Consider the following 20,831-nt stretch of genomic DNA (forward strand, 5'->3'; position numbering starts at 1 on the left):
TTTAAATATTAGAAATTTGTATCAATGTTCCATGTTTTCTTCCGTATTTTGTCTTTGTTTTGTTTGTCTCCTTTATTCGAGGTTATTATACACATGAGATGTTATAAACCGTCTGCGGAGGCACTTGACAGAAATCTTCAGCTGATTTGATTTAGCAGCAGTGTCGTGAAAAAAACACTGGAGCTGATTTGAAAAATATAAACTCAGTAACATTCACTGACAACAAAACATTCAGCGTTTCCCTTCAGTAACATCACAAAAAACGCTTCTTATATATTCAGCACGTGCTCTTTTTCCTCGTCACAAGCTGGTGACTACATTACCCACAATGCAACTGGACTGTGTTGGCTTTTTATGCTTGTAGCAGCGACTCTCGCCTGCAGCAGAGACGAGGATCAGTCTGCTGAGCTCACATCTTTCTGACAGACTCGGCAGATTTATTTGATTTTCAAATTTACAGAGTTTATTCACAGCACCATTCAGACACAAGGCACGTAAAAAAGTGATGTTAAGAGACCTGAAAAGTGATTAAATAAGATGTTAAAACATTAAGGAAATGTTAAAATTGCACTTAAAAGATGATAAGAACAGAAACAAGTAGTTACAGATAAAAATGCATTTATAAGAAAAGCAAGAAAGTAACAGGATACAGATTAAAGTAGCGATAATGTAAAAACCTCAAAGATGCACATTTATTATGTTTCAGGGATATTCAGATATTTAGACTTTGTCCACACGTACACAGGTATTTTTAAAAACACATTTTTTCCTCCTCCGGTTATGAAAATTTCCCATCCACACCAACCGTATGAAAACACAAACGCAGGCTGTTTTTTTTCCAAAAACTTCATTTTCAGTGACCTGAAACTCTGTGTACGTTTACGACAGTCCGATAGTCAACACGAGTCTCCAAATGCCAAGAGCTCGCAGTCCCGACAGGCTGGACTGCTGTGACCGCTACCTGCACTGATCATTGAGCTTAGCGGCAGCTACAGTTAGCAGCAGCAGTTAGCGGTCGCTCTTACATACTGCACCTTTAAAAGTGAAGTTATGAAGCTGATTACCTGAAAGTCAGATAACAGTAATGTTTTAAGACGAGCTGACAGTGTCCACAGGTAGCACACCTGTCAGTCAGAGGTGTATTTATCCTTGAGGCCATTTAGTGCTTTAATTCTATTTGTACATTTGTTGAAATGAAGATAAAAAGATCTGAGGCTCGTTATTTTACTGACAGTTATTCCGACTGTAGCTCTGATCAGTCTGACGCCGCTTCACTCTCGTGTCTGCGGTGGTTTTTATTACATCTGACTCTGACTTTTAAAGCCGCGCTGACTTTAAGACGTCAGAGATAACATGGAGAAAGTTTGAGCCGGACGCTTTTTAATCCGAGATCAGAGGAATTCTTGATTCAAAAGGGATCTTCAGAGCGATCGAGAGAGTTTTCGGTCCGAGCGTCACGCTGCGTCTCTGTCAGTAATCAGTTCATGTTGCAGTGAAAAGTCTCGTGGAGACGATGTTTCCTACAGATGAAACACATCCGTCCTCTGAATGTTTGTGATGATAAAGAATCTGCCAAGAGAAGAGCTCAAACATTAGCAAACTGGCTGCAATCCTGTTAGTCATCATCTTTGTAAAGGTATAATACGTCAACCTAACGTGTGTGTTCAGTTAAAGACCGTTAGTGTTGTTTGATTTGGTGATTAATCGGAGTAAAACAGCTAATAGTAAATATTACAGAAGCCGTGAGGGGAAAGTGAGAAGAAACTATCGGAGAAATTCAAGTGTATTTTTATTTTTGTCATGAGGAAAAGTTGTTGAATGAAAAGATGTTGTAGGAGAAAAAAACTATTTCAGGAAAAGATACTTGTTGTGTTAAAAGAACGTTTGCCAGGAGAAGCATTTTCTTTTAAAATAAATTCAGACTTTTTTTTTAGTTTACTCACGTGAAACATATAAATATAAAATTTGTCAGGAGATTTTATTTAAATGTGTGAATCAAATTGAAAAAACAGAGAATTTTTAAAATGTTTCTCCTGCCAGATTTTACTTCACGTGGTATCACACAAGAAAAAACTTAGAAAGATTATCCTGGTAAAAGTAATAGTTTTAGTTTCATCGCTCTGTGACAATAAATCATTCAGAAATAACTGAAGACCTTGATTAAGACCTGCAACTGTTACCTGATTAATCAATTAGTCGACTGAAAAACACTTTCTGGTTTCAGCCTCTTAAATGTGCTGCTTGTATTTGTCGTTTGTAGGTTTTGGACAAAAGAAAAAAAAGTGATTTGATTTTATATTTTACAGACAAAATGTTCAGTCGATGCTTCTAGGAAAGAATCATCAGATCAGTCGGTGATGAAAACAGTTATTAGTTGCAGCCGTTTTCTTGATCTTGAGAACAGAAGTTTAAAGTCGTATCTTCAGGTTTTCGACAGCATCTCTCCACCTGCAGCTTCTCCTCGGGTTTTCGTCTCCTCCACCAAGGATTCATGGAAAGACCTGAAGAGACTGAGACGTCCCTGTCGTCTTCATCAGGGGAGTTTGCTCGGTTGTGATCACCTGACCTGAGTGTTGAACTCTCAGATCGTTTACCTGCACTGACTGTGACTGCAAGTAGAGAGAGGAAAAAAAAATTGATCATCTACAGAAGAATCTCTCCTACAGTCGTTTTCCTGTAGCGGATCAGAACCACGGTGAGTGACAGCTGACGGTCTGTGATAATCTCACTCAGAACCGTTTGAGTGGGAGTCTCGAGTTGAACCGACTGGCTCGTCCACACGGCAGCTTCAGAGGCAAACTGTCCTTGTACGCCGCGGAGATGATATTTGAAAACTGTCCAGCGCAGATGAAATCCATCATTCTGTCACGCGGTCAAGTGAGCGCACAATAAGTCCATCAATCTTTCGGGGGATGGATTCCTCCTCGCAAAGAGTACGTGCCAGCATCGTGTCTAAATCAGGTGTCGTGTTGTTTACCCTGCTCTCGTCTCGACCCTCAGGACCGCCGTGAACGACGGAAAACATCCCCTGTACTGACGCCGGGCCACGAGCAATAACACCGCCGTAACGCAGCCATTCATCAACCTCTCTCCTCTCTCTTCTTGTTTCTCAGAGGTGTCCCGAAATGACTCCTGTCCGGACCTGCCCGAGATCCAGAACGGCTGGAAGACGACGTCCCACATTGCGCTGGTGCGAGGGGCTCGGATCACCTACCAGTGCGACCCCGGATACGACCTGGTGGGACGAGAGACCCTCACCTGTCAGCTGGACCTCTCCTGGAGCTCACAGCCCCCCTTCTGTGAAAAGAGTCAGTACTCATCATACAGCATCTACTGTTGATCTGTGCCAGTGACAGACGTGCAGTAGATGTTCGCCTGCACAGAACAGAACAACAAAATCACAGTTTACAAACTGCATGCAGGGAATATCTGTAATTATATAATATATAGAAGCGTCAGGATCCAGGAGACGACTGAGCAGGTCAGGCGTTGACCTCCACTCCAGGCCGAGTTAATTAGCAGTAAAAGAAAAGAAAACATCAGAACGAAGAGGCTTCAGATTTTACCAGATACGAGGAGGTGAGCGATGATCCATCGGAGGCCAGGGTGTGACGATCCACATCAGTCAGGAGCTAGAGGAGACTGAAGAGAGTGAGTTAGCGATCGCAAAAGCAGTTTTTTTCGATGTGCTGAATGATCGTTCACCAAATCATTCAGTCCCACTCACACAGCTCGCTGCTCGGGAGGCGAAAAACGGCCAATTTAGAGCTGAAATCCTGCCATATTCTGTTCTGAGTATACTGTATACTCTCACCTGCTAACAACAGATCCAACCCTCGAAGTAAATCTTTATTGGAATTCCTCTTCATTAATAAACTCAACTGTTAGAGGATCAGTAGCCCCTTTTTAGATAGAAAAGGTGGCACATTTACAGTCAGTTAAAGGCTGCAGGTGTAATATTCCTTATTTTCCAAAAAGCCGCCACTGAGGTCGGCGTAAACATGTGATGTGATGTGACGTGAAGCAGGAAGTTGGGCAGTGAATATTGAAGTGGGTCGAATTTGCTTATGTAATCCGCCTTTTCCACCCTTTTTTTCCCAGTCATGTACTGTTCAGACCCCGGTCACGTGGAGCACTCCACCCGGTCTCTGTCCGACCCAAAACTCCTGGTGGGGACGACCATCCAGTACAGCTGCAACCCCGGCTTCATCCTGCAGGGCGGCGCCACCATCACCTGCTACGGTCGAGAGCCGGGGACCCCCGTGTGGACGTCTCGACTCCCCCACTGTGTCTGTGAGTGTCAGACAGACGAGTATTTACAGTTTCCAGAGGCAGAAAAGAGCACAAAACACCAGCGTTTAGTTTTTTAAATTTTTTTTTCACCAGCCAGTGAAAAGCTCTGAGTTGTTTCTTCTATCAAACTTTTGGGGGTTTTGACGGGTTCCTGTGGTTTACTGGTAATTCGTCAGCCCCCTCTTTTGATTTCAGAAACCTGTCGTCATTATAGACAGTTGCGCATGGCAGTTAAACTGAAGATGAGAGGCTCGTTCCCCGTGGCTGTGCGATCTAACATGAGTGGGTTTGTGTGATATTTTTTGCTAAAGATAAAAAAAAATAATCAAATAAAAAAAAAAAAACAGGCCTGGCTCTCTCTTTCCTCTGCTGACATGGATCACAGCGTCGTCTCTGCATGCCAGAGACGACGCTTCATCTCCTGCATTTTCATCTTACGACTGACGATGTGTGTGTGTGCATGTGTGTGTTTTCGGGGATATTAATGTGTGTGAAGTGTTTGATATGTAAATGCAATGCTAATGCACCGTACCAATCAGCCCTCAGCCACCTGGAGGAGGGGGTGGAGATTATCCATGAGTCATGTCACCTCAGCCGGAGCCTGTCAAATTTGTCAGTCGAGCTCTGACGCAAAAAAAAAAAAGAAAAAAAGAAAAACCCTCTCGTTCGTGTCGAGAAACTCAACAGGATCCATCAGTTTTCTCTATTCTTTTTCTTTTTTTCCCCCCCTTTCCTCTTTCTATCACAGCTGAGGAGTCTGTTTCCTGTGAGAACCCCGGTATCCCTAACAACGGCTACCAGATCCTGTCCAAGAGGCTTTACCTGCCCGGCGAATCACTCACCTTCGTCTGTTACCAAGGTTACGAGCTCATCGGAGAGGTGGCGATCAAATGCATCCTAGGAAACCCGTCGTTCTGGAGCGGCCCGCTTCCACTCTGCAGGGGTGAGACTTCTGCAGAATTTGGGTGTTTTCTGTACGCGTGGAATGAAACGCTCCCTTGTTTCTCTTTACCGTTTGGATTTATGCATGAACACAATGTTTCTTAGACTTACTGGACTTATTTGCCCCCATGCTTGTTGATACAGATTGATCATGGCCCCTGTGCATGCTGATGACTGGTCGCTATACCCCTCCCCTCCCCTCCCTTCACAAACTGCAATTATCCAATCATAGCTTAGCAACGCGCTGAGAGTTTGGAGGTTGGTGGGCTTTTAATTGGCCTTTTTCAAAAACACAAGCACAAAGATGTAAGAGACTGATTTAACATTGTGTTTGTCTTCTGAAACATTAGTTGGAACGTTTACTACCGACAGTGAAGGTTTATTATCAATTAAATTAGCATATAATTAATTAACTACATTTATTTTGGAGGTTACAGACTATGTGTTGAAAAAGAAAGACAACTTGCGCATCTACTGTGTTTAGGCCACTGGATTTTAAGCCAACGTTCGCTAATTTGTTGCGTTTTATAACTCAAAATATGTAACATGAAATCCATTTCTCGTGACTTTAATGTCGCCATAAATCGGCCAATCGAGTGGTATTTGCATCGGCATAGTTACGAGTCACGTTACTGCTCCAGGCAGAGCAGCTCGAGAGCAGCAGAGGGAAAAACAGTTTCATCCAAATCACTGAATAAAGCTGCAAAGTCGTGTTTTTGTGCAGTAATCCATGAGGGCCGGTCGAGAACAACAATCCACACAAGTTAATAATTAATACACACCCCAGAGTGCAGGATGAGTCATACAATTATAATGTGTTTCCAGGAAGTTACTAACTCTAAAACATTCAATAAAAAAATATCTACACAACATCTTCTTGGGCCTGATACTGTCCAGTAGGTGAGATACGGAGCAGGACGTGTGAGAAAAACATTTTAACTTCACGGAGTGTGTAAGGAGCTGATTTCATGCTTTTGTCTGCGCTAACGTCAGCTGGAAATGTTTGCAAATCCTGCTACACTGGCGAGTTAGAAAAGAACTGTTCACAACGGTCTGTAAGCTAACAGAGCTAAAGCTAACGTCAGTGGTTCTGTCCTGTTCTTTATTGGATTTGTGACGTTTCCACTTACGCAAACGTTACGCAAGATTCCTCCAGAGAGATCGGAAACCCCGACCAGGTGTAGTAACGGCGGGGAGGTGGAGGTGGAGGTGGGGGTTAGCGAACAGTCAGCTCAAAGCAGCTTTGTTAAGAATACAAACTCCACAGTGTGGAGTGTGATGTTGATTTCCATATGCACTGACTGACAGAATGATGTCTTGCAGCCAACCATGACTGCTTTGACAACCATGCTTTGGAAGGTGAGTCTATCTGTGTTAAAAAAAAAAAAAAAAAAAAAAAAAACACCTCACAGTTTGTTTTCTAGACTCAAACAAACCAAAGAATAAAAAAAACAAAAGCACTTCACCTCTCTGTCTGCTCTGCCTGCATCAGCAAACATCTGCCTGCCAAGTTCACCCCCACTGTATTTGTTCGTCCGTCCAACCTGTTTGTGTTCATTCGTTGACCTGTGGCGCTCAACTACGTTTGCTAAGCCGCCCGCCGACAGAGGTTTTCACCTGCCGTCGATTAACCTGGTTGTGTCGGCGTGTCGTCCCCGTCAGTTGCAGAGGCGACTGCAGGCTCCACCCTGGACGGAGGGAACATCGCGCTGGCCATCTTCATCCTCGTCCTGCTGCTGTCCGTGCTGCTCGGAGGGGTTTACGTCTACGTTACGCGGTAAGCTACTCGTTGAAACCTCAGGTAACGTTAGCTCTGTTGGATTACCATCAAAGATATAAACGTATTAAACAAGGCTAGCTTTACCCCCTTGTTTCCAGTCTTTGTGCTAAGCTAAGCTAACTAGCTGCTGGCTGTAGCTTCATATTTACCATACTGACAACAAAGAAAGGACACGTGTGGCTGTGTCCCAATTCAGGGGCTGCATCCTTCGAAGGACTCGTCAGCCGTTGTTAAATGTGACGGTCGAGCCTTCTGAGCATTTCCTGGTTGCGTCACCGGATGTTTTACCCGTCATGATTTCTGCCGCCCACGCCCGCGAAAGTGATGCTCTACGCCACGTGATGTCACCATTTTCTTTCTTTCTTTCTTCTTCATTGGGAACGCAAAGAATCTTGGGATATGGAAGGCTGCGAAGGATAGTAGCGGTGCATCCTCCGAAAAGAAGGAAAAAGAATTGGGACAGTTGTGATCGCATCCTTCGAAGGATGCAGCCGCTGAATTTGGACACAGCTTGTAAATCCTGAAATGTCGTGTTGTTTTGTTTTGAGTGATCAAGCACTGGTGGCTTTTTAAAAACTGTTGTTTTTCGTGTCCTTTAGGTGCCGGTATCACTCCAACTTAAGGCTTCCTCTCATCTACCCCCACCCGTACCGACAGATCACTGTGGAGACAGAGTTTGACAACCCGCTCTACGAGACAGGAGGAGTGAGTGTCCCGTCCATTTAAAACCACATTCCATCACATGAATCTTTTACTGGCCGCTGAATTAAAGAGGGCTGGACACACACTGCTAACACTGCCTCCTCCATCTTCTCTCTCTTTGCTTTTACAGCAGGACACTCGTGAATATGAAGTATCGATATGAGAGGCCTCGCAAGAAAAAAAAAAAGAGACATTTCTAAACCGAGACCGACCGCCCCGTCCCTAACTCTTCATCCTCTCCTCCCTCCTTCTCCGCCCAGGAGGAGGCAATGTAAATACAAAAATAGATGATGTCCAGCCCCTTCTGCCACGAGACGCAGCGATCGATCCTGTTCTCTCCTCCTTTTGACCAGACGGCTTCTGAACGACATGAGGGGAGGAAAACACGAAGCAGGAGAGGAGGTAGATGAGTCGGTGCTGAGGAACTGAGTGGATCAGTGTCGCTGGGAGATGATGGGAGATGGAGGACGGAGGGGAATAAACCCAGAGATCATCTACGAAAAGAGATGCTGGGTGTGAAAAAAAGAAATTAAGGAGGGGAGAAGGGGAAGGAGTCGGGGACACGACACAGCACGAGAGGACTGAAGCACTTTTTATTATTTTCTTGTCATAAAAAAAAAACTTTGTTGTCATGTGTCAGAAGTTAAAGTTGTAATCCTTAAGATTTGCACAAAGTCAGAATCCATTTTTGATTCTGTTTGTGGTTGGATTTTAAACTGGCCAACCAAACTTTCTAGGCCAACCTGGAAGTTAGCGATACCCAAATTTTTTCATTGAATTCTGGATAACTCCAAAAAACGAGATCTGTAACGAGCCAAAGTTTATGATCGTTACAGCCGCGTCACACTGACAAACTAGTTGTCGTGAAGCCTCTCATGTCTAAAAACCTGCACTTGAACGCACCGTGAGGACTAACTGACAGCAAGCTATCTTAGAATACATGATTGAAAGCTGTAAATTGCAACTGAAAGCATTAAATCGTGACGTTAAGCTGACGAATGGCAGTTGCGATGGATCGACGTAGGCACGGCGTCGATATCACTCGACATCTCGCCAAAATCTTCCCAATTCTGCAAACGCTCCTCAAGCTTTCCCTTTATTTTTTTTGATTCTCTTCTCATTAAACCAACTCGCTTAGCTGAAAAACTAGTTCTATCTGTTCTAAAACTATCCGACTCTCGGCCTGGTCTCTGAGGACACCTCGTGTTCACGTAATCTCCACAGATGAACACCACTTTTATGTTAGTTGAAGCATAAATCGCTAGATGTAAAAAGCTAATGTTCAGCTTGAGTTAGAATAGTTTGTAAGTCGCCGCTTAGCCACTTGTTATCAACAACCTCTTTTTTAAGACACGTGAAAGCTCGATAATTCATGAGTTGGATATTTACTGGCATATTTTATGGTGCAGAATAAAAAGGGAAAATCGTAATGGACAGTGTAAAAACAACTGTTCAAAATCCAGACAGCAGACTGAAGCCTACATTACCCACAATGCAACTGGAGCCACAAAAGCCTCTGAACTGCGTTGTTCACATATACAGTGGAACTCCAAACACCTGTAAATACACTTGAATGTGTAAATTGGCGGACTTTACCTTTAATACATACATCCACGGACTGAACACCAGGACTGAAATCTTAAGGATTGCAACTTTAACGGTTTTGCTTGAGTTTTTGTTTTTGTTTACATCTCCACATCATGAGTCTCCATCGTTTGGCACCAAATGAGAGTAACAGGAAGTAAATAAAGTTCAGCAGCTTCCTTTTTTTCACCCTCAGTTCCTTGTTAGCAGGCCGTCAGCTGTCTCCTGTCCCCGAACTCCCTCCCGCCTGCAGTCCACCTTCAAGGCTTTTTACTCCAGCCGGTCCAGCTCCGGCCTTAGCTGTAGTTAATTGGTATGTAAATCTATGACTTCAGGGCCGGTGCAGTGCTGAGGTCTTATTTCTCACTTGTAGTTAGATTGATGACTGTCGTAGATCGGCCTTGGAGTTACCCGGGTCCGGACCGGCTGATGGTTAAAAAGGAAAAAAAAACAAAAAACATGCGTTGTTGCAGATGTGGAGGTTTGCGATGTGAATAGCGTAGCTGTTAGTTAACTGACCGATCTTCGAGCTCGAGCTCAATCAACCCACCAGATGATGTATTTATTTTGATGTACTGTACATGTGATGTTTTATGCAGATTGATAAATGTACATTTTCATGACGAGAAGACAAAATGTTACCAGTTTCCCTAAATAAATGGTAAAACTTGAATAAAAAAAGTACAAAAGACTTTGTAAATACTGAGGCGTTCTGGTGACTTCTTTTCATTCTGGCGTTTCTTTTTTCAGCGCGAGGAACTCGTCAGTACTTTATCTCACATCTGTCAACAATAATCCGTCCTATTTTCAAATCTGTCACAGCTCTTTTCAAGTTCTGTGCAGAAGATGTTGACAGTAGAAAGTGTGTGTGCTGTTAATCCTTTCAGTCCGAGACCAAAGCTGTGTTTTTGTCCCACATCGAGTCTCATATCAGCCTAAAATATTAACATAACTCATAATTGATATTTGTTTTCATTTGCAGCTAAGATTTAAGTTGGCTGATAAAAAGGAAGCATGAAGGTTCGACTTTACAGATGTTTTACCTTCATCAACGAGGTTGAGTTTGTTGGTTTGTGGGCAGGATTACAGAAAAACTACAGATCAGATTCTCATGAAACTTGGATGGAGGCTGGTTCTCGACCCAGAATAGAGCCCGTAAACTTTTGGTGCTGGTGCAGAAAAAGGGACGGATCCCTTCTACTTTTCTGTCACATTGTGAGACAGGGCATTTTTGAAAACACACATGGATCTTGATGATCTAGTGGATTTAAACATGTTTTATTTGATATTAGATTAGGCTTGATTAAATCAAAGGTGGCTGTTGGGCCTTGGCTGAGGTATACACTCTACTAAATGCCATTTTAGTTAAGAATATGTTGACTTCAGAAGTTAATAAATACAGAAGTGTAAACTTGTGAACTTGGAAGCCTTGAGTTTGGTATTACAGCTGCCGCCATCTTGGTTTTACAGAGCCAGAAACTATTTGGTCGAGAAGTTTGAGCTGGGGAGGATATCCTGATTGGATCTGACTAACGATTTGTCAGTCACGCCTTCATCGTCTATTTTACTCAAAATAAGACGTTAATTTAAAAAATGAACATCACTCTGGGTTGAGGGAAGCTTGAAACTAAAGATTGAGCGTAAAAAAATGTGAGGAAACTGTTCACTGACGTAATACATCAGATGAGAAGTAGGGTCATTTTCTCATAAGCTTACATGCTACCAGGTATATTGTTGAAACCAGTGGTGTCGCCCCCTGCTGGCCATCAGAGAGAATGCAGGTTTAAGTCTCTTCTGCACTGGCTTCATTTTTTTAAGTCTTTGCATCCAACAAATCTGTTGAAATCTGATGTTTTATAACAAGCAGCCAGATAAAATCCACTGACAGCCTCGTCACAGACGTTACTTCAGGTCAGCTGCAGGTGAGGTCACCTGAGTGGGTGGATGATTACATCATGTTGCTCCTTCTGTCTGCTGGTAACTGATTATGTATGCAGCCTCTTATTGATTTACGTTTGTCTCAATTCTTTCTGCATCAGTCCAGTAAACAGAGGAGGGAGTTCTGTGTTTTTCTGACTGATGCACTAATGTTCAGGAGAAGGAATAAATATGTTGTTTCATTTTTTTATTTTTTTTTTGGAAGCGAATGAAAGATTTATGTTCTGCAGCAGAGTCGCAGGGAGGTGCTGAGGCTGGAAGGTGGGTGTTAAAATGACTTTGACACCAGGTTCACATCGTGAGTCTGCCGGCCTCATCCTTCAAAATGAAAATGCTTTCAGGGATCATAAGCCAATGTTTTTTTTTTTATTATTATTCCTCCGCATCTGAAGAAAAGCCAGTTTGGGCTCGAAACATGGTGCTGTTACTGTAAAATTAATTAGATGTTTTAAGAGACAGACATCACAGTTACAGTAATTTGTACTTGGATCACTTTTACAGCACTGACAGGAGATGAGACTCTGCTGATTACTTTATATAATCGACTGGCACCAGTGAATTTGTCGCATTGTTTGCTTAAAGTGTTTGTTAAAGTTAAATATACATGTTGGTTTTCTGTTCTGATGGTCAGTGTGCCTTTGATAACTAAAGTAATATAATAATAGTCCCCTTACCCTTCAGTTGCTTCAGTTTTTATTTGTGTTTTGTTGTTTTTATTTCATATATTCTCATTATTATTTCTGTCGTTGTGCCTCTGCGACACCCGACTTTCCCCTCTGAGGATTCATAAAAGATCAGCTCACCTTTTCTTATCTTAGAGATAAAAGAATACAGCAGCTCGCATGAAATACAAAAATATATTTTCAACCCAAAAATGATCCCTCAGTCATCTCACAGCTCGTACGATTTTTTTTCTTCTCGTGACCTCTTGTGTCCTCCAGTTTGGGATCTATAGGTCTCTACAGTCCAACATCTTCGACTTGAATTTATTTGATAGTCGTGAAAAGTTTCCTTGAAGTTTGAACTCCTTACTTCGCCACATCCTGCGGCTCCTGGCTCCCGTTCAGTTCTGAAAAGCAGCTTTATTTCTGGACTGAGTGCTGTTGTCTCGCAAAATATCCCCTGATGGGTGGGAGGCAAATCCTGCCCCACAGCATTTCCCATTTTAATGTCCTAATGATTCCTTCTGTTGCCATCCTGAATGCTAATAAGAAGATAATGCTTCCTGCCACGATAGCGATTTCCAGAGGCTTTCCTGCTGCGGTTAATTCAACTGTTGAGAAGCTTTTAACCAGATGCTTGATGATATTAGGCACTCGGAGGAAACTGAGTGCTACCCACACAAGTTTAATGAAGCAAAAGGCATTCGCAGAGCCAGAAATACATTAGGTTTATGTCTGCGTTTTAGACATTTAGTTGATACTATTAGCCAGAGAGAGTCATAATGAGTTCAGCAACACAATGAGATCATTAATATTACAAGCAGCTAACAGCGTGAGTCAGACCCACAGCGCCGAGGCGAAGGATGCTGCACATCCACGAGTCAGGACGAAGCTGGAAAATACAGAATTCAATTATTTTGTTTGGCACATTTTCCACAGTGTGTTTGTGTGTAATCATCACCGTAGCTCAGAGGTTAGTTAATCTATAGAGCTCCTCCTCAGAGCCAACAACACAGACGTCAAACGTGGTTTTAGACTCCGTGTGTCAGGATATCATTAAAGGTTAACAGGAGGTTTAGGAGGAAGTGTTTTTATTCACCTGGACCTGAGAGTCGTTTTGTTACCTTAGAATTAGATTTGTTCCTGCTGATCCCAATAACCGATATTTACCTGCTTCTCATGGCCGATAAATACAAGATAGATTATATTAAATTTCACATTTTTATACTTTCAAAAGAAGTTTCTAACCTGCAGTTTATGCTACACGATGACAACATAATTCTTCAACATTACAGCCAGTGAAACGTGGGGAGAATTGGTTAATGCCTAATGATAATAAACGATAAAGGAATTATATAACATCTTTGAATTGTTTTATATAGATATGCACAATGAATATCAACACCTTTACATATTACAGTATTAATGTAGTTTTGGGGTTATTTTGACTGAACTTTCCAAAGAAGGATCTTTATATACTTTATATACAATTAACACACAAAGATGAAAACTAATGGATATATTTAATTTTCGAAAGTGACAAATTCACATGTACATGATTTGAAAACTATCAAAATAAAAAATGATTACTATGAAAACTGAAATCTGATTTCTTGTGTTCTTCAAGGGAGTCTTTGGAGTTTTCCCTCAGGTTGGGAACTAGTTAACTGTATATAAAGTTCTTAAACATAAATCATGCGTCACAGTGGACATTTTAAAGGACAACCAGTGATTTTGCTATATGAGGCTGATAATACTATAATATTTTGAATTCAGGACTTTTACTTGTGCTGGAGTATTTCTACAGAGCTGTAAGTAGTGAGATAGTGAGGTTCTTCCACCAGCAGCAGTCTGTGCTGGTTTAGAGTGTCTTTCAGCCTGTAGCTGAAATATTTGTATGCAGGAAGTTTGGTGCAGCGGTTAAAGGTGAAATAGCAAGCGAGGACTCATTATTAAAAACAGGCCTGATGGCTAACAGTCTCTGGAGAGAGTCTGTGATGGAGAGCTGCCGACTTCGAGCTCCACGGGCGCCAAGTCTGATAAACAGAACTGGCTGACTGAAGCCGCAGGAGTTGGAGTCATCCATGTTGAAGTGAGTCACACAAACACACACATGCAGGCCTAAAAATCAGGATACTGAACTAAAAAAAGGAAACTAATAAAGGTGCTCCTACAGGTGCAATGACGCTTTGCAAACAAGTCAAACAAAACTTCTCTCTGTGCAATTGTCATTATGTTTTTTTATAGCGTGAGTGTTTAATGTGGTTCCTGAAATGAAGCTGGCATTTAGAAAATGTGCTTTTTTTTTCTCAGGGTATGAATATTAAAATGTCAAGCAGCTCATTTGAGAAACGTTGGACTGCAGGCAAGAGAATGTGCACTTCTGACAAAATGTTGTGTTAATGACTATCTGAAATCAAAAGACAATTATAGAGAGGAAGCGCTCGATAGAGTGAGTCAGCCGAACAACCTCCCCAGTTAGTCATTAATTTTTCAGACAGGGTTCTTTTTTGGGGGTTTTTGGATAATGACAGAATAGTAATGAGGGGTGGAACCAGGTGAAAGGTCGTGGGGTAACTAGAATCAATGAGTTCTGTCCTGTTGGGAGAAGGTATCAGAAATTTTATCAATTTATGAACAGAGATCGTGCTTGTTTGAGGGTGTAAAGACGAGATGATGATGATGATGATGATGCTGGGTGCAAAAGGTCAAAATCAAAACGTTCTTTCCTCGCGTGGTTATGAAAATGAAATTCTCATTAACTATGATTTATTTTCAAAAGAAACCCAGGAAACACTGATTAACACATTTGCTGGTATAATGATGAGGCTGGTTTCAGCATCAAAGGAAGGTGACAGTAAAGTTTAGTCCTCTGCACAACTGTGAATTATTTTTTTGGTGTCTGGATGAATTAAAATTCTGACCGGGTGATGAACAAGTCAGGAGCTCAGCAATGTTTCAAGTCATCCTGAATATCTGAACCACATTTCATGGCAATCTATCAAACAGCTGTTGGAACAAAAGGGATATATTCTTCCTTATAAGGAATTAATCTTAGAAGTAAACACCAGACACATCCTTGTCATTTTCCCTTTTCTAATTTATAATGTCGCATTTAACATCTCAGTCATGAATTACAGCAAATGTGTGATTTTGCATGCGACTGTATATAAATAACTCTAACTTGACTCGATTAATTTATAACTGTGTATTGTAGTTTTAGGATCAATTTAAAGCCAAAGAAGACCAGGAAGGCTCAACCATGTATTTATTTTCAAATGTTAAAGACTTATTTTTGTTATCTGATATTCTGCAATCATTGAGAACTAGAAATTTGGAGAGTGTATTTGTCAGGGCTGGGTGATGAGGTGGGAAATGGTATTTCATATGTTATACACATAACAGAACAGACATATAGTTATATTATTATCTATAATAGTATAATATTTTTTCTGATTTACACTAACGTGGTATTTCAAAGTAAAAAGTGCAAGTCATGACTACATAAACGTCATAGTACCACCACTACTACTACCATTAATAATAATAATAATAATAATAATAATAATAATAATAATAATAATAATAACTTGTTTCTCAGGTATTAATAGTTTGAAGATGTTTGTTTTTATTCATATCGACTGTTTCCGGTTTGACCGAGGCTCCACATATATATGCCATTTCTACATCCGCGCAGACTGAACGAACGATCATTTTTCCATCCTCACTCTGGTCTCAAAACACTTCTTGTCGTGGCTATAAAAAATATTATAATGTTATTCTAAACAATATGCGTGTTTTTTTTAATAATTCAAACACATTTGTTGTGTTTTAGTGGATAAACATTTTTTCTAGTTCCACTGGGTGGGACAGCGGAGGGATACGGGGGCTGTTGTCTATAAAACCCCCTCAGCTGCTCTTTGTTTGTTAGAAGCTGACGCGATCCGGAAGTAAGAGGAACAAACACCCGTGGGAACAATTTGCTTGTAAGTCTCGTCAGTTTAAACCTTTTAAACAAACGGCATCACGCTTAGAACATATTAATGTTTTAATATGTATCGTGTTTCGATGTTTTGTGTCGAGTCGACCTTAAGTTAGCCATTGGTAACGAGTGAATCAATAATTACGTCAGCTTTTTTTGGAAGCTAACAGGGCTAGCCGCGGCCTAGACTGAAAAAAACGTCGTCATGTCTCAGCTTGAATGAAATCTCAGCTATTACGAATTAAACGATAGCTGTAAAAAGGCTACAGTTGGTTAGGAATAACTTGTTGTCTTAAAAGACGACGTACGCAACAATAAACTGCGACATCCGGTTACTTTAGCAACATTAGCTGTTAGCCATCTTGGCTAGCCGCCTCTCATTTTAGAAACGTCTAGATGGCTGATTTGGTGAAAACCGTTTTCTTCGACACACACCTGGTTCTTCTAGTAACCCTTTTTAAAAGTGGGTCATTGTATTTTTACAAAGCTCCGGGGTGAAAGTGGCGGATGTGACCGAATAAAACCGAACTGCCGGCTAACTGCTAGCGGGACCGCTTGGCTAGCTAATCAGATGAGCAGCAACGGTAACTGTGCGTAGAAATGCGTCATTCGGTTCTTCCAATGAGTCATTTCAAAAACGAGTAACCGATGAGTAGTGTGTAATTCATGAAACCGATTAACTGTCCCTCTCCCTCAAATTTATATATCCAAATTTAAATGATTATACTTTTGGTCTTGAATTTATTTTAATCATGGTGTCTTTTCTAGCTTTAATGGTTAATATTTCTGTAAAGGATTGGGTTAATCGTGCGTGTAAGTGTGATAATTGCTAGGTCTCAAATTTATGTCAGATAACCACTTCCCTGGGTGACTGAGGCCTTCACTGACACCAACTGTGGAGCGTTGCTTCCTAAATTGGTGTGTTCAGGTGAAGCACTGACAAATCTGTAACTCTTGACTGTTGTCTTTACTACCATTAAACACTTTTTCCTCCCAACAGTGTCAAGATGCAGATCTTTGTGAAGACCCTGACTGGTAAGACCATCACCTTGGAGGTGGAGCCAAGTGACACCATTGAAAATGTGAAGGCTAAGATCCAGGATAAGGAGGGCATCCCCCCAGACCAGCAGCGTCTGATCTTTGCCGGCAAGCAGCTGGAAGATGGCCGCACCCTCTCCGACTACAACATCCAGAAGGAGTCCACCCTCCATCTTGTGCTCCGCCTGAGGGGAGGAATGCAGATCTTCGTGAAGACCCTGACTGGCAAGACCATCACCCTGGAGGTGGAGCCAAGTGACACCATCGAGAATGTCAAGGCCAAGATCCAGGATAAGGAGGGCATCCCCCCAGACCAGCAGCGTCTGATCTTCGCTGGAAAGCAGCTGGAAGATGGCCGCACCCTCTCCGACTACAACATCCAGAAGGAGTCCACCCTCCATCTTGTGCTCCGTCTCAGGGGAGGAATGCAGATCTTTGTGAAGACCCTGACTGGCAAGACCATCACCCTGGAGGTGGAGCCAAGTGACACCATCGAGAACGTCAAAGCCAAGATCCAGGATAAGGAGGGCATCCCCCCAGACCAGCAGCGTCTGATCTTTGCCGGCAAGCAGCTGGAAGATGGCCGCACCCTCTCCGACTACAACATCCAGAAGGAGTCCACCCTCCATCTTGTGCTCCGTCTCAGGGGAGGAATGCAGATCTTTGTGAAGACCCTGACTGGCAAGACCATCACCCTGGAGGTGGAGCCCAGTGACACCATTGAAAATGTGAAGGCTAAGATCCAGGATAAGGAGGGCATCCCCCCAGACCAGCAGCGTCTGATCTTTGCCGGAAAGCAGCTGGAAGATGGCCGCACCCTCTCCGACTACAACATCCAGAAGGAGTCCACCCTCCATCTTGTGCTCCGTCTCAGGGGAGGAATGCAGATCTTCGTGAAGACCCTGACTGGCAAGACCATCACCCTGGAGGTGGAGCCAAGTGACACCATCGAGAACGTCAAGGCCAAGATCCAGGATAAGGAGGGCATCCCCCCAGACCAGCAGCGTCTGATCTTTGCCGGCAAGCAGCTGGAAGATGGCCGCACCCTCTCCGACTACAATATCCAGAAGGAGTCCACCCTCCATCTTGTGCTCCGTCTCAGGGGAGGAATGCAGATCTTCGTGAAGACCCTGACTGGTAAGACCATCACCCTGGAGGTGGAGCCAAGTGACACCATCGAGAACGTCAAGGCCAAGATCCAGGATAAGGAGGGCATCCCCCCAGACCAGCAGCGTCTGATCTTCGCTGGAAAGCAGCTGGAAGATGGCCGCACTCTCTCTGACTACAACATCCAGAAGGAGTCCACCCTCCATCTTGTGCTCCGTCTCAGGGGAGGAAACTAACCTGCCTCTGCTCTTGGATGCCTCAGCATGCCCACCATTATTCCAGTGTTAAAGTTGCTCCTTCTAATCAGCTGTCAGTCATTCCTTTTTTGCATTTTTAAGTTTAAATAAAGGCTGTGCATTCCTGAATTTTTATTTTTAATCTGACTTTGCATTCTGACTGCTTTAGCTGATAGTAAGTGTTTTTTGCCTCTGGAACTTTGATTTGAGGTAGTTTTTTCATCTGCTTGTTAACAAAAAAGATGTTAAGATGTAACAATTGGACATGTTGTGGGTAAAGTTGTTCAAGTCAAATAACTCGCCTGTTGCAAATGCTTGAAACTAATAAAAGGCTTCTCACTGTCAAATGTTGTCATTATTTACATAAGTTATACATTAAAGCTTATGTTTGTGTTTAGAAGTGAGTTATTAATTAGGTACTACACTTCTGTCCACTAGTTGTCACCAGAGACCAGGCAGACATTTTAATATGATGTAGTAGGACACGTGTAATGTCTACCAGAAATGCTTTTGTACTTTTATACAAGGGAAAAGTACTAATAACCCAGGATGAACAAATCAATTTGATTAATCTGGATCAACAATGTAATTAGAAAGTACTTTTTGCATCAGGAAAATGGTAAACTGACATTATTTTAATTTATTTTTTTTGAAGTTAAAGCAACAGTTTTAAACAAACAATTTCCCAATTTTAAAGACATCTGGACAAAAAACACCAAAAAACAGATTTTAAATGTTTCATTACAGTTTTGGGGCTTTACATCCTGAATGCACATAAACAATGTAATTCAGCCTCTTCTCTACCATTTCTTTAATGCACAAGAACAAAAAAACAAATCATGATCAATAACTGATGTCTAACACAAGCACTGAGCACATGTTACTCGTTTGTCACTACAGGAAGCTGTCAGAAGTTTAAGTGTGTGTGTGTTTCAGTCCACAGAGACGTGACCTGAAAGCTCAGGTTTTTATTTATATTTTTTTACATTATATTTAAATTATATCTGATAAAAATCCAATTTAAAAAAGAGCACTTCCTGTGTGCTGATTAGGATCAGCCTCTAAAATAACTGAATTTAAACCGACACGTGAGATATCAGGCAGGTTATGAGTTATTATCAGTATGCAGCACTTTGCACCTTCCTCTCTGAGTGTGTGTGTGTGTGTGTGTTATAATTTTCTAGCCTCTTCCTCCACCTACAGAATCGTCTCAGCACACGAGTCGCCAAAGTGAGCATGCAGCTTTCGGTCAAAGTCTCTGTGTACTCCAGGTGGAGGCAGGTCATGCGGGGGGTGAAGGTTTCGGAGGTGTTGGTGTTGGTGATGGTGCTTGGAGTAGAAGTCAGACTCCTCGTAGTCTGACTCCACCTGGATGCTGACCACGGGCTGGCGTGGAGGCAGGTGCGATGGAGGGTCCTCGGGGACAAGGCTCGCCTGGGAGTGGGCAGGTGAGGGGGGGCAGGAGATCTTCAGGTGCAGAGTGATGCTGAGGAACAGTGAGGGGAACCGGCCAGGTTACACTTTGACTCTCACACGGCTCACACATACACTCAGTTCACAGTTTATTAAAGGGTCGCTACACCAGTTTTACACGTTCAGGTGTGTTTACAGGTTGTGGAGTAATGTTAACTTTACACTGTGTATGTAAATAATAAACAGGAAACTGAGTGTAGTGTACACATACACAAGCTCAACAATACAACAAAATGAGTTGATTTAATAGTAGAATTGTTCTGGTATCAGTGAAGGTGCAGCGTGTTGCATGAAAAATCAATACTGATATAATTTATGCTGATAAAATGAGAAGATTCTGATCTTCTTACAGCCTGAATGTGCAGGTTCTGTATCCAGAAGGGACGGTTCTGTTGGACTGATACATTACTGTAGGTGGCGCTGTCCTTCAAGCACAGCTACAAGGAAAACTTCCAGAGTTTCTCACACAGGCAGGAGGAGGAGGGAGAGACGGGAAGTGAAGAGAGAGGGAGGAGTCGCAGGTTGCAAAAGGAAAAAAAGGTGATTGTGTCACCTGATGCTAAAATGTGACTTATTTTCTAAGTCTGATCTAGATTGATTCCTCTCCTGTGTTCATGACTTGAAAACTGATGGAAAAATATCTTTCTGTCTCATCTGAAATGCATTTTTTTCCTGAAAAAAATCTGAAATGTTCCTGAAAAAAATCCAAAATTTTGTGAAGAAATCTATTTTTTTCTGAAAAAAAACCAAACAAAAAAACCAAACAAAAAAATGTTTTTCTAAAAAAAAAACTTTTTTTTAAATCCAGAAATTTAACTTAACTTAAATGTTGTTGTCCTCCTGATTTTGTTTTTGGGTTTCACACATCTAATAAATGTTTATTCACCCAAAAAAAAGAAATGTGAAAAACATTTTGTTTTTAACTTGGTTTTCAAAAACTCTCAAAAAAATGTATCATGAAATCTTTTCAAGACAATTTTTCTTGTGAATTTTTTTTCCCCAGTGTGAAATTGAATGAACATTTTTTCAGGAAATTTCTTACCTGATCCATGAAAAATTTTCATTTTTTTGGAGAACAACAATCTTGTAGTTTT

The 20,831-nt window shown here is 41.9% G+C and overlaps 3 protein-coding genes across 8 annotated transcripts in view; 2 read left to right on the top strand and 1 right to left on the bottom strand.

Annotated features, from left to right (window-relative positions):
- Positions 1 to 10,013, top strand: part of LOC119029414 (seizure 6-like protein) — a 53,068-nt gene extending 43,055 nt beyond the window's left edge. The window contains exons 11-17 of one of the 4 annotated variants that reach the window (XM_037116211.1): positions 3,114 to 3,308; positions 4,102 to 4,293; positions 5,042 to 5,236; positions 6,559 to 6,594; positions 6,898 to 7,012; positions 7,615 to 7,720; positions 7,851 to 10,013. In XM_037116211.1, the coding sequence (XP_036972106.1) occupies positions 3,114 to 3,308; positions 4,102 to 4,293; positions 5,042 to 5,236; positions 6,559 to 6,594; positions 6,898 to 7,012; positions 7,615 to 7,720; positions 7,851 to 7,880 (869 nt within the window). In that variant the 3' untranslated portion in view covers positions 7,881 to 10,013. Of the gene's footprint in view, positions 1 to 3,113; positions 3,309 to 4,101; positions 4,294 to 5,041; positions 5,237 to 6,558; positions 6,595 to 6,897; positions 7,013 to 7,614; positions 7,721 to 7,847 lie in introns of all 4 variants that reach the window. The other 3 variants (XM_037116210.1, XM_037116213.1, XM_037116212.1) reach the window with 3 other exon arrangements.
- Positions 10,014 to 15,736: 5,723 nt separating this feature from the next.
- Positions 15,737 to 18,611, top strand: ubc (ubiquitin C). Of its 2 annotated transcripts, XM_037118049.1 has the most exons (3): positions 15,737 to 15,887; positions 16,884 to 17,394; positions 17,623 to 18,611. In XM_037118049.1, exons 2-3 carry the CDS (start codon positions 16,891 to 16,893, stop codon positions 18,262 to 18,264), a joined length of 1,146 nt encoding a protein of 381 aa, XP_036973944.1. In that variant the 5' UTR covers positions 15,737 to 15,887; positions 16,884 to 16,890; the 3' UTR covers positions 18,265 to 18,611. The 2 variants fall into 2 exon arrangements, with proteins under 2 accessions (XP_036973944.1, XP_036973943.1); XM_037118048.1 differs by having other exon boundaries at positions 16,884 to 18,611.
- Positions 18,612 to 19,660: 1,049 nt separating this feature from the next.
- The window catches only part of slc4a5b (solute carrier family 4 member 5b), a 29,362-nt gene continuing 28,191 nt past the window's right edge, over positions 19,661 to 20,831 (bottom strand). For both annotated transcript variants that reach the window (XR_005078273.1, XR_005078272.1), the window contains one exon: positions 19,661 to 19,750. The gene's annotated coding sequence lies outside the window, so the exon portion shown is untranslated. The remainder of the gene's footprint in view (positions 19,751 to 20,831) is intronic.

Source organism: Acanthopagrus latus, chromosome 12 (genome assembly GCF_904848185.1).
Source record: "Acanthopagrus latus isolate v.2019 chromosome 12, fAcaLat1.1, whole genome shotgun sequence".
Classification (NCBI taxonomy): Eukaryota; Metazoa; Chordata; class Actinopteri; order Spariformes; family Sparidae; genus Acanthopagrus; species Acanthopagrus latus.